The sequence below is a fragment of the Trachypithecus francoisi genome, unplaced genomic scaffold, assembly GCF_009764315.1.
Source record: "Trachypithecus francoisi isolate TF-2019V2 unplaced genomic scaffold, Tfra_2.0 Lachesis_group11, whole genome shotgun sequence".
NCBI classification, from domain to species: domain Eukaryota; kingdom Metazoa; phylum Chordata; class Mammalia; order Primates; family Cercopithecidae; genus Trachypithecus; species Trachypithecus francoisi.
The window spans coordinates 78,967,579-78,980,222 of NW_022681456.1; the positions used below are offsets into that span (position 1 = coordinate 78,967,579).

A 12,644-nucleotide genomic window follows, 5' to 3' on the forward strand; every position below is an offset into this window, starting at 1 on the left:
GTGAGCTCCACCCAGTTCGAGCTTCCCAGCGGCTTTGTTTACCTACGTAAGCCTCAGCAATGGCGGGCGCCCCTCCCCCAGCCTCGCTGCTGCCTTGCGGATAGATCGCGGCAGACTGCTGTGTTAGCAGTGAGGGAGGCTCTGTGGGCGTGGGACCCTCCCGGCCAGGTGTGGGATATATTCTCCTGGTGTGCCTGTTTCCTTAAAGCACAGTATTGGGGTGGGAGTTACCCGATTTTCCAGGTGTTGTGTGTCTCAGTTCCCCTGGCTAGGAAAACGGATTTCCTTCCCCCTTGTGCTTCCAGGTGAGGCGATGCCTCGCCCTGCTTCAGCTCTTGCTGGTCAGGCTGCAGCAGCTGACCAGCACCGATTGTCCGGCACTCCCTAGTGAGATGACCCCAGTACCTCAGCTGAAAACGCAGAAATCACCGGTCTTCTGTGTCACTCGTGCTGGGAGTTGGAGACTGCAGCTCTTCCTATTCGGCCATCTTGCTCTGCCCCCATACTTTCATTTGTTTCTATAAAACACTACTTTGTGAACCAAATCTTTAAAAGCTTGTTTTACTTGCTGGTTTTTTGGGGTGTAAATTAAAGGGTTCAGCATGGGGGCAACTGAAGTGTTGAGAATAGCTACTCCTTTGGTCAATGATGCTCTTTCTTTTGCTGAAGGCTTGACATACATGAATATGCAGCTTCCATAAGAGGTGGAGATGACGATCATATGAGAGGAGCAAGTGGAGAAAGCCTTTTTCCTCTGATTGGCAGATGGGATTCTCAGAATAGTGCAAATGATGAGCACATAGGACAGAATTACTAATGCTAAGGTAATCAGCAGAGTAACAAAGGCAAAGTAAAAACCAATCATCTCTAAAAGCCACGTGTCTGAGCATGAGAGTTGTAAAATGGGGAAATAGTCACAAGTGATCATTGACATTGGAAGCACAAAAATCTAATTTGAGGATAAGCGTGAGTGGTGGAAAAATGGTCAGAAATCCTCCCAGCCATGAACTAAAGACAAGCAGGGTGCAAATTTTCTTGTTCATGATGGTGGTGTAGTGGAGAGGCTTGCAGATGGCCATATGACGATCATAAGACATTGCAGCTAGAAGAAAAAATTCAGACACACCCAGGAAGATGAAGAAAAATAATTGAGCTAAACAGTTGTTATAGGAAATGGTCTTGACCTTAGTAATAATTGCCCCCCAAAATTTGGGGATGGAAACACTGGTGAATGTAATTTCTAAGAAGGAGAAATTCCGGAGGAAGTAACATATAGGAATCTTTAGACTAGAGTCTATCAAGGCAAAGATGATGAAGGTTAAATTACCAGTTACACTTAATATGTAAGTTATAAATAAAAAGATAAAAATTACAATCTTAAGCTCTGGGCCGTCTGATATGCCTAAGAGTACAAACTCTGTAATTGTTTTGTGGTTTCTCATCCTGAGATTTTTTTCTTTCAAGAAGATCTGTTGGTGAAAAATAAAACACACAAAAAGAATAAGTGAAATTTAAAGGAATTAAAATTTAAATATTGGTAATAACTGGCTTCAGTGACATGAAGTAGTAATTTTTGCAATATCCACTCATTCCTATTAAAGCAGAAAAATTCTACATAGCCTCTATTAAAATGAAAACATGTATTTACATATATGAAGTCTTCTTATTGGTGACTTTATATAAAACCTCTTCATCTAATAAAATCTTCCACATGTGCAATATATCTTTGAATTACAGATTTCTACAGCAATATTTTTAAATTATATATGTCTTTTTTAGTTTTACATATGATTTTTCAGTTTCCAGTGTTTTTAGGACTGAAATATCTGATTTTAGTTTGAATTCCAATGTTATTTACAAACATAAATTTTATTGTTCTAAATTTATTACCTAATCACAATTTCTGAGCTTAATAGTAGCTATGATTATTTTTATCCTTAACTTATATTCTTTTAAATATGATCAACAAAAATAAATGTGTTTGCAGTCACAGAAATATAAGACTAGAGTTGCTGTGGTTGCAAACAAGAGTAAAGTTTTTAACTTATGGGAAAGAAAACACAAGCCAGAGAAATTGATTGTCACATAGATATAGTTCAATAATACAGTTCTGCAACATACTGATGACCCATGTATATAATTTTCTTGTTTGTTATTTAAATTAAAACTTGACTTTTTAAAAAAACTATATTAACTTAATCTTTTTAATCTTAAACTTGCCTGATGACAAGAAGCAACTCATAAGGGAGTTTTTTTTATGCCATATAATCACATGGCTTCCTTTTTTGAAGACTAAATAATTGAATAAATTTTATGTAGGATTTACTTTATAGAAACCACAAATCTCTAAAATGTAATCTATATAACTTTTACCTGTCTTATTCTCTCCTTATCCTTAGCAAATGGCATTCTGTCTGTGATATGAGTTCTGAATATTTGTTGTATTACCTTCTTTCTGTAGCATGAACTGAGTCACTCGGGGGTGATAAGTATCAAAGCTGTTACTGTGCATTTTTTCCTACTTTTTGTTTTATTTTTCTGTTAATTAGCATTCTTTTCTTTCAAGAAAATACACACTTGGTCATTAGCATATCATCAAAACTGGCAGATCAAAAGACAGAGATTGTTACTGTGATTTGAACAATGCTGAAACATATTAAATGTAAAATTAATAGTAGTAAAGATGTTAAAATGATAATTTGGGAATCCCTGGTATTTATTGCAACAAAATAAACTTTTGGATAAAAAAGATAAAACTTTGTCTATTTATTGACAAATAAGAAAAATACTTTGTGATAGGTATAATTATGCTAGTCATAAATATAATTATAGATTTTTCTTATTTTATTTAAAAATATGAAGTATAATGCATTTATAATACATTTCAGAAGACTTTTTTTGTCATTTAGTTCACCCTTGTCTCTATTATGTAAAAATCTCTCACATTGAGAAAATATAGGCCGAATTACATGTAAGATTTTTAGTAGCCTCTGTTATTAGTAAAAATAAATTTATCTTTTATCTTTGCATACAAATGTAAATGTTGCTCTGGCCTGAACTCCAAGAAACTATTATTGTAATTCTGAGACTTTAAGTAAATTTTCAGGGAATATTTAAGAAATTGGAAGATAAAACTGTTCAAAGTTCTCTGAATAAGATAAAGATTGAATACTAAACCAAGATAACACTATTTTACCTTCTCTGATCACCATATAGATCCCTGAGAGACTAGAGTGAAGAAAGGAAGGATGCGTGGAGAGATACATTCAAAAGAAGTAATGAGTCATCACATACCATTTTGGAAAGCCAAGCAATGTAACAATATAAAAATGTACCAATCAGCTTATACAATCAGTCTGCTTTCCCTTTGGCTATGCTTAATATTCCTAATACCCACATGGCACTCAGAGTCTACACTCAGGAGATAATTTATTCTCCATTCCTTCAGGGCTGGTTAATTCCAGAGCTGAACTGCTCAACAGTGGAGCACTCTTTGAGGGTAGTACCAACAATGCTTTATTCATTCATACATCTCCATATGCACTGAGCAGAATGAATGACTAAATAAAACATTTTAATATTATAAAAATCATAAAAGTATTTAAAACTTCAGCATTTCATTTTTAATTTTAAAACTAATTTATGATTAAGGTTATGAGAATCAAGTGTCACAGCAGTATATCATGATACATGGAATGGACCTTATGTTTCCAACCAAACCTTCATTTTCCCTCAAGTTTTCAAATAAACCAGTATTAAGCATTTATAGTATGTTCTACCAGGTATTGTTCTATATATTCATCAATAAACAGTCACAGTAACACATTCAGAGAGAGAGTTTTTTTCTTTGTGCAGTTATGCAATTTTTATTACAGAAAATATTCTGTATTTTTTTCTTTATTTTTTAGTTAAACAGATATAATGAATATCATTCCTTCTCAAGTTATCTAAACAGAGTCATCTTTGTGTATTAGTTGCATAGAATACCAGAGAAATACTTGTATGTAATTTAATAATATTATTGATTAAAATTTAGGGAATTTTATTGTTACTACTAATAATAAGTGTTGAAATCTATTTTATTAATATAGTGTTGCATCAGTATAATGAAGTAGACTGACGCATTTAATATAACAGAAAAATAATACAAACTGGGACTAAATAGAATTCTTATACGTAGAAAGGATAGAAAGTAATATTTCTTCAGGGATTTTCAATGGTGTTATAAAGAATATAGGAGGCTGACGCAGGAGAATCGCTTGAACTCGGGAGGCGGAGGTTGCATTGAGCCCAGGTGGCGCCACTGCACTCCAGCTTGGGTGACAAGCGTGAGACTCTGTCTCAAAAATTAATTAATTAATTAATTAAGTTGATTAAGTTGGATTTAAAAATCGAAGAAAGTTAGAGTGGAACTGAGCCATGAAGTTCTTTAAGAGACTATCCTATAACTGATAACTGATGAAGTAGAAAAACTGGAAAACATGTTTGGTACATTTATTTGATCATGTTCTCCCACCTTAAGAGTTATCTCACACAGGATAGTTTCTTGAAGAACTTTATAGCTCAGTTCCACTCTTACATTATATTCTTGCTCATGAAATGTTTCACACTGCTACAATAACTTTCTTCAATTCTTTAATCCAACTTTTAAATAACACCTCCTTATGGCGTATCAGTTTCCAGAAACCATGACTTCGAATAAAATATGCCTTGTAACTTGGAATATATAATTTGATAACTAGTTCACCATGTATTTATTTTAATCTATGTTATTGCAGATATTGTGAACGGTTCAATCAGTACCTTTAAGAAACTTTCAGTGTTTAAAGAACATAAACACATAAACAAAATACGATCAAACATTACTTAACAATGAGGATACTTCTGAGAAACATATCGCTAGGCAATTCTGTTGTACAAACATCCAAGTGTACTTACAGGAACGTAGGTGGTACAGCTTACTACACACCTATGCCATATAGTGTAGTCCGTTGTTTCTAGGCTGCAAACCTCTACAGCATGTTACTGTAGTAAATGCTGTAGGCAATTGTAACACAATGGTAAGTGCTTATACATCTACACATGTCTAAATATAGAAAAGGTACGGTAAAAATAAGGTAGTATAATATTATGGGGCCATATTGTACATGCAGTCTGTCACTGACCAAAATATTATTATGTGGGACATGACTGTATTGATATACAGCAGCTAATTCGTGTTGTAATAAAGGTCTACAAAAACACTTACGGGACAGAAAGGATGGCTTCCATGGAATTTTGGAGATAAGAGAGGCCTCTCAGGAGAAAGTAATAATTATGCTAAGACTAAAAATATGCATAAGGAAAGATGACTGAGATATAAATATATGCAAACAACACAGCGGTATTTGATAACCACACTTAGAAAATGGCTTCAGGATATTCAATTAGGTTCAGTAAAATTTTTTCTATAACTCTGGAACACTACGCAGATCATGCACACATTTTATGCCTTAGTTTCTCCATATGTAGTGGGAGAAATGTACCCCATACTTCATTGCTCAGTAAATATATGCTATTAGAACTATTTGCCACTCAATAAAGGATAGCACTTAAATTTTTGAACAATTCAAGAATGTGGTACAACTAATATTTTTGTGTGTTGATGAAAGTAAAGTCAACAGTAAGTTTGGGGAGGTTGAAGGGTGAAAGCATAAAGGGCCCTGTTTGCCAGGATAGTATTTTGGACTTAAATCTATCATATCAGTAATTTTCAAAGGTTTGATTTTCAAGAATCACCCAGATCAGGGTGTCCAATGTTTTGGCTTTCCTGGGCCACAGTGGAAGAAGAATTGTCTTGGGCCACACATTAAACACACTAACACTCATGATAGCTGATGAAGTTCAAAGTAATTGCAAAAACATCTCACGGTGTTCTAAGAAAGTTTACAAATTGATGTTGGGACACATTCAAAGCTGTCCTGTGCCTCATATGGCCCATGGGCGGCGAGTTGGACAAGCTTGACCTAGATAGTTTTGTAAATGTAATTTTGAGTTATCATTTTTACTGCTTCTGAAGTCAATATTTCTGGGATAGAGTTAATGTGGCCTATGTTTAATATGCACCCCAGGAGGCTGGGCACAGTGGGTCACACCTGTAATCCCAGTACTTTGGGAGACTGAGGCGGATGGATCACAAGGTCAGGAGTCCACGACCAGCATGGCCAAGATGGTGAAACCCCGTCTCTACTGAAAATACAAAATAATTGGCTGGGTGTGGTGGCGGGCACCTGTAATCCCAGCTACTCAGGAGGCTGAGGCAGAGAATTGCTTGAACCCGGGAGGTGGAGGTTGCAGTGAGCCAAGATCACACCACTGCACTCCAGCCTGGGTGACAAAGCAAGACTCCGTCTAAAAAAAAAAAAAAAGCACCCCAGGTTACTGTAGATAACGTGCATGTTAAATGTCAAGTAAAGACTAAAAGACTACAATCTCATTGACATTTCCAACTAGAGAGAAGTCATTGAAAGTATATTTAAGATGAAATATGAAATATAAATATGAATAAAGAAATATAAATCAGTTCTGTTCATACATTTGAATGTCTTAGATATGTGATCATGACAATGATGACAATGACAAAAAAAGATGAAGATGGTGATGAAAATGAAGATACAATGATGGTCCTGGAGATGAAAGTCTTAACCATTAACCAATTACATCACCTGAAGAAACATTATGAATATGAAATCATAATGTTAACCTCTTGTTTTTAGGGAGATTACTCCTGGAAATGATATGGAATATGGGCTGTCTTATTAACAGTGAGCAGGTGAGGGGCCTTTACTTTCAACTATTTATAAATTTTAAATCTTAGTGTATAAATGTGACAGTGGGACTAGAATACAGGTAAAGAGGCAAAGATATTTGCAAGAAAGAAATTAGAGATTTTAATAAACTTCTGGATTGTGAGAATAATTGAATGGGAGGGATTGGGTTTAATTCTCCATTTTCACTCCCAACCACATATACAGTAAATGATTTTAAGGAAGGTCATTTTACTCCACAGTATACAGCAATTCGGACTCTTGCATTTTGCTTCTGAATTAAGATAATCCTTTGATGTCCTCCAGAGAAACAATTTGCCCACAAGTTTTAATCTTATTATATTCATGCATCTGGATAAAAACAGTGTGGGGAGAGATAAGGAGAAAGAGAAAGAGGAAGACAGTGTGAGAGAGACACAGAGGGAAAGGGAGAGAGAGAGATTTGATCCCAACTAAATGAGATTTATTTTTCTTCAGAAGTTCTGAAACTGCCTAATGCTTAGGCATTAATTCTTATTCTGTATACAAATCTCATCTCCACTTTCTGAAAATCTAGACTATATCTTCATAAAACAAAATTATAGTATCACTTAATTTTCAGTATGAAAATATCCTTTCATGTATTCATTTATCTCTGAGAAAACTCAGGCCCCATTATCTCAGATAACTTTCTTCAGGTGATGTAATTGGTTAATGGTTAAGACTTTCATCTCCAGGACCATCATTGTATCGTCATTTTCATCACCATCTTCATCTTTTTTTGTCATTGTCATCATTGTCATGATCACATATCTAAGACATTCAAATGTATGAACAGAACTGATTTATATTTCTTATTGACATAGGAATGTTATTATCATCTTTATTCATTCTCTGGTTTCCTGTATATAGACAAAAGCAGGCAAAAGCTATTCTTATTTACCACAGTACTGTACCGAATCTTAATTTATGTTCAATTACTTTATTCTACCACTCAGTTTTAATAATACATTGCTAGAAAATTATGAAGTGATAGCTATGATTACATCTTAAGCATGTAGATGACATTTAATAAAGTATTTTTATGGTTCTGTTTCAATTACAGAATCAAATAGGCACCTTGAAAATTAAGAAAAAATTAAATATTCAGTTGTAATGTTTCTAATGATTCCAAATATAACTTTTTTCATATAACACATTATCGGTTTTGAAAGGGAATGATCATTGTGCAAAATCAAAATTGCTGAGAATGAAAGCATTAATAGCAGATCTGTAATTCTCTCTCTCCATCCTTGATGATGCATGAGGTAGTTTTGATTTAGATTAGACCTTGCAAATGCTCAGATAGAATTTACTAGTTAAAGACAACCAGCTACTTGGGAGGCTGAGTCATGAGAATCACTTGAATCCGGGAGGTGGAGGCTGCAGTAAGCCAAGATTGCACCACTGCACTCCAGCCTGGGTGACAGAGCAAGACCCTGTCTCAAAAAAGAAAAAGAAAGAAAGAAGAAAGAAAGAAAGAAAGAAAGAAGAAAGAAAGAAAGAGAAAGAAAGAGAAAGAAAGAGAAAGAAAGAGAAAGAAGAAAGAAAGAAGAAGAAAGAAAGAAAGAGAAAGAAAGAGAAAGAAAGAGAAAGAAAGAAAGAAAGAAGGAAGGAAGGAAGAAAGGAAGGAAGGAAGGAAAAGAAAGAAGGAAAGAAAGAAAGAAAGAAACTGTTAATATAGGCAATAGTATGGACGAATCTCAAAATAATTAGACTGGGTGAAAGAAGCCTAGTCAAAAAGAATACTGTATTATTCCATTCCTATAACATTCTAGAAAATGTGATAGTAAATAGAAATGTAATCTACAGTGACATAAAGCAGGCAAGTGATTCCTGAAGGATGGTGACAGAGGTATAGTAAGCAGGGATACAATGCTGAACCAGAAAACTTTTGGTAGTGCTGGATATGTTCAATATTGTATTTGCAGTGATGAATTCAACTTTATATAATTCTTAGAAAATATAAAATAAGGCTGGGCACTGTGGCTCACACCTGTAATCCCAGCATTTGGGGAGGCCGAGGTGGGTGGATCATTTGAGCCCAGGGGTTTGAGACCAGCCTGGACAACATGGCAAACCCTGTCTCTACTAAAAATAGAAAAAATAGCCAGGTGTGGTAGTGCATGCCTGTAATCCCAGCTACTTCGGAGGTGGAGGCACAAGAATCACTTGAACCTGGGGGGCGGAGGTTGCAGTTAACGCATGTTGAGATCGTGTCACTGCACTTTAGCCTGGGCAACACAGAGAGATTCTGACTCAAAAAAGAAAGAAAGAAAAAGAAAACATAAAATATTTTGTACGCATCAAAGTTTATATTATATATTTTAAATCTATGCAGTTTCTTGCATACCACCTCAATAAAGCTTTTAAAATGTGTATTGACTCAAAATGAATCATTATGCTGAATAAATACTGCATATAATAAACATGTGCTTTTTGTATATAAGACCCAGTGGTTTTCTAAAATTGTTATGAAAACAAATCTAGAGTTGTTCCTTATCAACATAATGTCATTAAAACCATTGGTTAATATAGGTTGGTTAATATAAGGTTTGTCTCAAAGTCTTTTTCTCAATTCCAGTTCCTTTTCTACATAGCAAATTTATGTTAAGTAATTCTGATCATGGGAAATAAGGCACAGCCTTCTCCTTGAGCAGCACTAGTGTGGGTCAGTACATTCAGTCATTCAGCAAGCTTCCAAGCCAGGAAAAGAACAAATTCTTTGTGTAGGGATTTCAACTTGGCTTCAGGAAGGTAATCAAACCACAGTTTTTCTTTTCTCTATCCCACTCCTCTTGTTTCTGGTTTTAAAATCAATACTTCCAGCTCTTTGTAAGCATGATATAAATGCATCTACTTCCAGTTGTTGGTGACAATGTTTAGACTGACATACAGTGCCTTATATTTTGAACCTTTATAGCAATTCATGGGCAATATGAAATTCTCATTTAATATCCAAATTTGCAAGCTCCTTTTATTTATTACCAAAAGTGTGCTACTAGTATTATCACTGAATGATTCTGAGACTCTTAAATTATTTAAAAAATTGTTTTCCATGTTCTGCTCCTAGAATCTTATTTTCCATTTGTTCTGAAAGCTTCATCTTTACGTATTTCACACCCCACTACCCCCAAAAACAACATTATTGTTTTGATAATTAAAAGAATAATCCTGCATTGAACCACTGTATTCATTTATAAGAGTCATACTATTAAAATTAATTAAAGTATAACTATGAGAATGTTAAACAAGCCTGGCGCCGTGGCTTATGCCTGTAATCCCAGCACTTTGGGAGGCCGGGGCAGGTGGATTGCCTGAGGTCAAGAGTTTGAGACCAGTCTGGCCAACACGGTGAAACTCTGTCTCTACTAAAAATACAAAAATAAAAAATTAGCCAGGCATGGTGGCATGTGCCTGTAATCCCAGCTACTCAAGAGGCTGAGGCAGGGGAATTGCTTGTACCAGGGAGGTAGAGGTTGCAGTGAGCCGAGATCTCACCACTACACTCCAGCCTGGGGGACAGAGCAAGACTCCATCTTTGAAAAAAAAAAAAAAGAAAAAAAAAAAAAAAGAAGTCTGCCCATAATTTATGAAGCCACAGGCCAAAGACAAAACATTTACCTAGAGGATCAAGCCCGCTTGTCCTAAAAATACCCTCCTAGACTGGAAAAGATCTTTAATTTTTTGGTTGTTGAAACTTAAATTCTTTGTGGTTGACTGATTTTGGGAGTTTTAATGCTGTCAGTGAGAAATAAGTAGAGAACAGTTTATAAAGAAAAGCATCCTTTACCCGCTAAACCCTTAGAATTCCCTATTAAATGTTTTAAGATCCAAATATACTTCCTCATTGAAACTTCCAATGTATGGATCTCATTCTCTGTAATCAATGAAACTACAAACACTTAATTTCCAGGAGCATGCCGGTTACATCCGCTTCTATTAAGTATTGCAAATTCTTAGAGCTCTGTTGAGGTAATAAATGAATGAATGAATGAAAATGAATGAATAAATGAATGAATATGCTTCTCTTTCCAGGCTCTGGGATTTGGTAGGTAAAAAAGAATTTATCCTAAAGAACCATGTAGTACAGATCTTATTCACCCTTGGACATAAACCTACATCTTAACATATAGATCTATTTTTCACCTCGTAGGAAAATTAAATTACTATAATAGTAATAGAACATATCTTCTTATGTTTATTGTTCTTTCTTAATTCTTTATTCCTTCAGAAACCAAATTACTGTGCCCTGTAGAACCGCGCTTTCTAACCAGGGCACCAAAGGAGGCTGAGCCAACATGAATGGATTTCATGGATTTAAGTGTCCATATTGTTCAGGAACTTCAAACAGTCCTATATGGTGGGGATAAATTGAACAAGAAGGTGCAAAATGAGTCTCATCTCGAGGGAGAAGAAAAGGAAAAATCAGGCAGACGGCTAAAGCTAGTCCTCGGTGAAACAGCCTGAAAAATCACAGCTTCAGGGACGAATAGAGTAGCCTGAAGAAAAACCAAACTGCAGCTGCACTGATGAGAAAGCAAGGCCCAGCGTAGAAGTCTTTTGTTCTTTGCGGATTAGTAGGCTCCCAGGAAAAAGTTTCCTCACGCTTTCAGGCAGTACGTAGTGGGCTCCCTAGGAACTTGCACACGGGTAGTGGGGGGTTACCTGACACAGACCCACCGTTACACAAACAACAGAAGTTGTACTTTGTGCTACCCGAGACATACCCACAGATTTACAGATAAGGAAAGTTGCACAGACAGCTTCACAGATAAGGGAAGTTACACAAACAACTACAGAGATGAGGGGAGTTTCTCATAAAAGCTTTTGGATTCAACTGCAGAAACGGCAATCCATTTTGGCCTCCTTTTTACTGTGGAGAGCTTTATTTTGCTTATTAAACTTTCACTCCAACCTCACCCTTGTGTCCATACTTATTAATTTTCTTGGTTGTGAGGCAATGAGCTCAGATAACACTTCAGACAACGAGACCATTGACCCTAGACCGTTTCAATTTCTCCTAACATGTCTCCAACACTGATATCACTCTTTGGGTAGAGTCAGTGATAGAAGCAATGATTTGGAATTTCTGAAACCATGGCTTTGGTTTTTTTCAAAGAAGCTACTTTGAATTGCATGTTGCCAACTCAATACCACATACGACTTTTTTTTTTTTCAACTTTCATTTTAGGTTTAAGGGGTATATGTGCAAGTCTGTTACATGAGTAAATTGCACGTTGCTGAGGTTTGGGGTACAAATGATCCCATCACCCAGGTAGTGAGCATAGTATTTGATAGGTCATTTTTTAACCATCACTCCCCTTTCCCTCTCTAGTAGTTCCCAGTGGCTATTGTTCCCATCTTTATGTTTATGTGTACCCAGTGTTCACCTCACACTTATAAGTGAGAATATGCAGTATTCGGTTTTCTGTTTCTGCATTAATTTATTTAGGATAATGGCCTGCAGCTGCATCCATGTGGCTGCAAAAGACATGATTTAATTCTTTTTTGATAGTGCAGTATTCTCATATTTGACGTTTTCAATTGTTCTATAAATGCAGAGAAGATACTGGGAGGCCATTTTCCAGAATCCTCTTATCAGTATAGTGCTATCTGTTTATTTTTTTATTTATTTTATTTTTTTTATTTTTTATTTTTTATTATACTTTAAGTTCTAGGGTACATGTGCATGACGTTTATATCATGTATAACTCCCTAATGCAATCCCTCCCTCCTCCCCTCTCCCCATGATAGGCCCCAGTGTGTGATGTTCCCCTTCCCGAGTCCAAGTGATCTCATTGTTCAGTTCCCACCTAT

At 35.7% G+C, this 12,644-nt stretch overlaps 1 protein-coding gene across 1 annotated transcript; it reads right to left on the minus strand.

The window, feature by feature from the left end:
• Nucleotides 1-508: 508 nt before the first annotated feature.
• Nucleotides 509-1,442, minus strand: LOC117091057 (olfactory receptor 6C3-like). Its single transcript, XM_033223534.1, is given in 2 exon segments — nucleotides 509-920; nucleotides 922-1,442. Coding segments are annotated over 2 exon segments (933 nt in total).
• Between the last annotated feature and the right edge of the window lie 11,202 nt (nucleotides 1,443-12,644).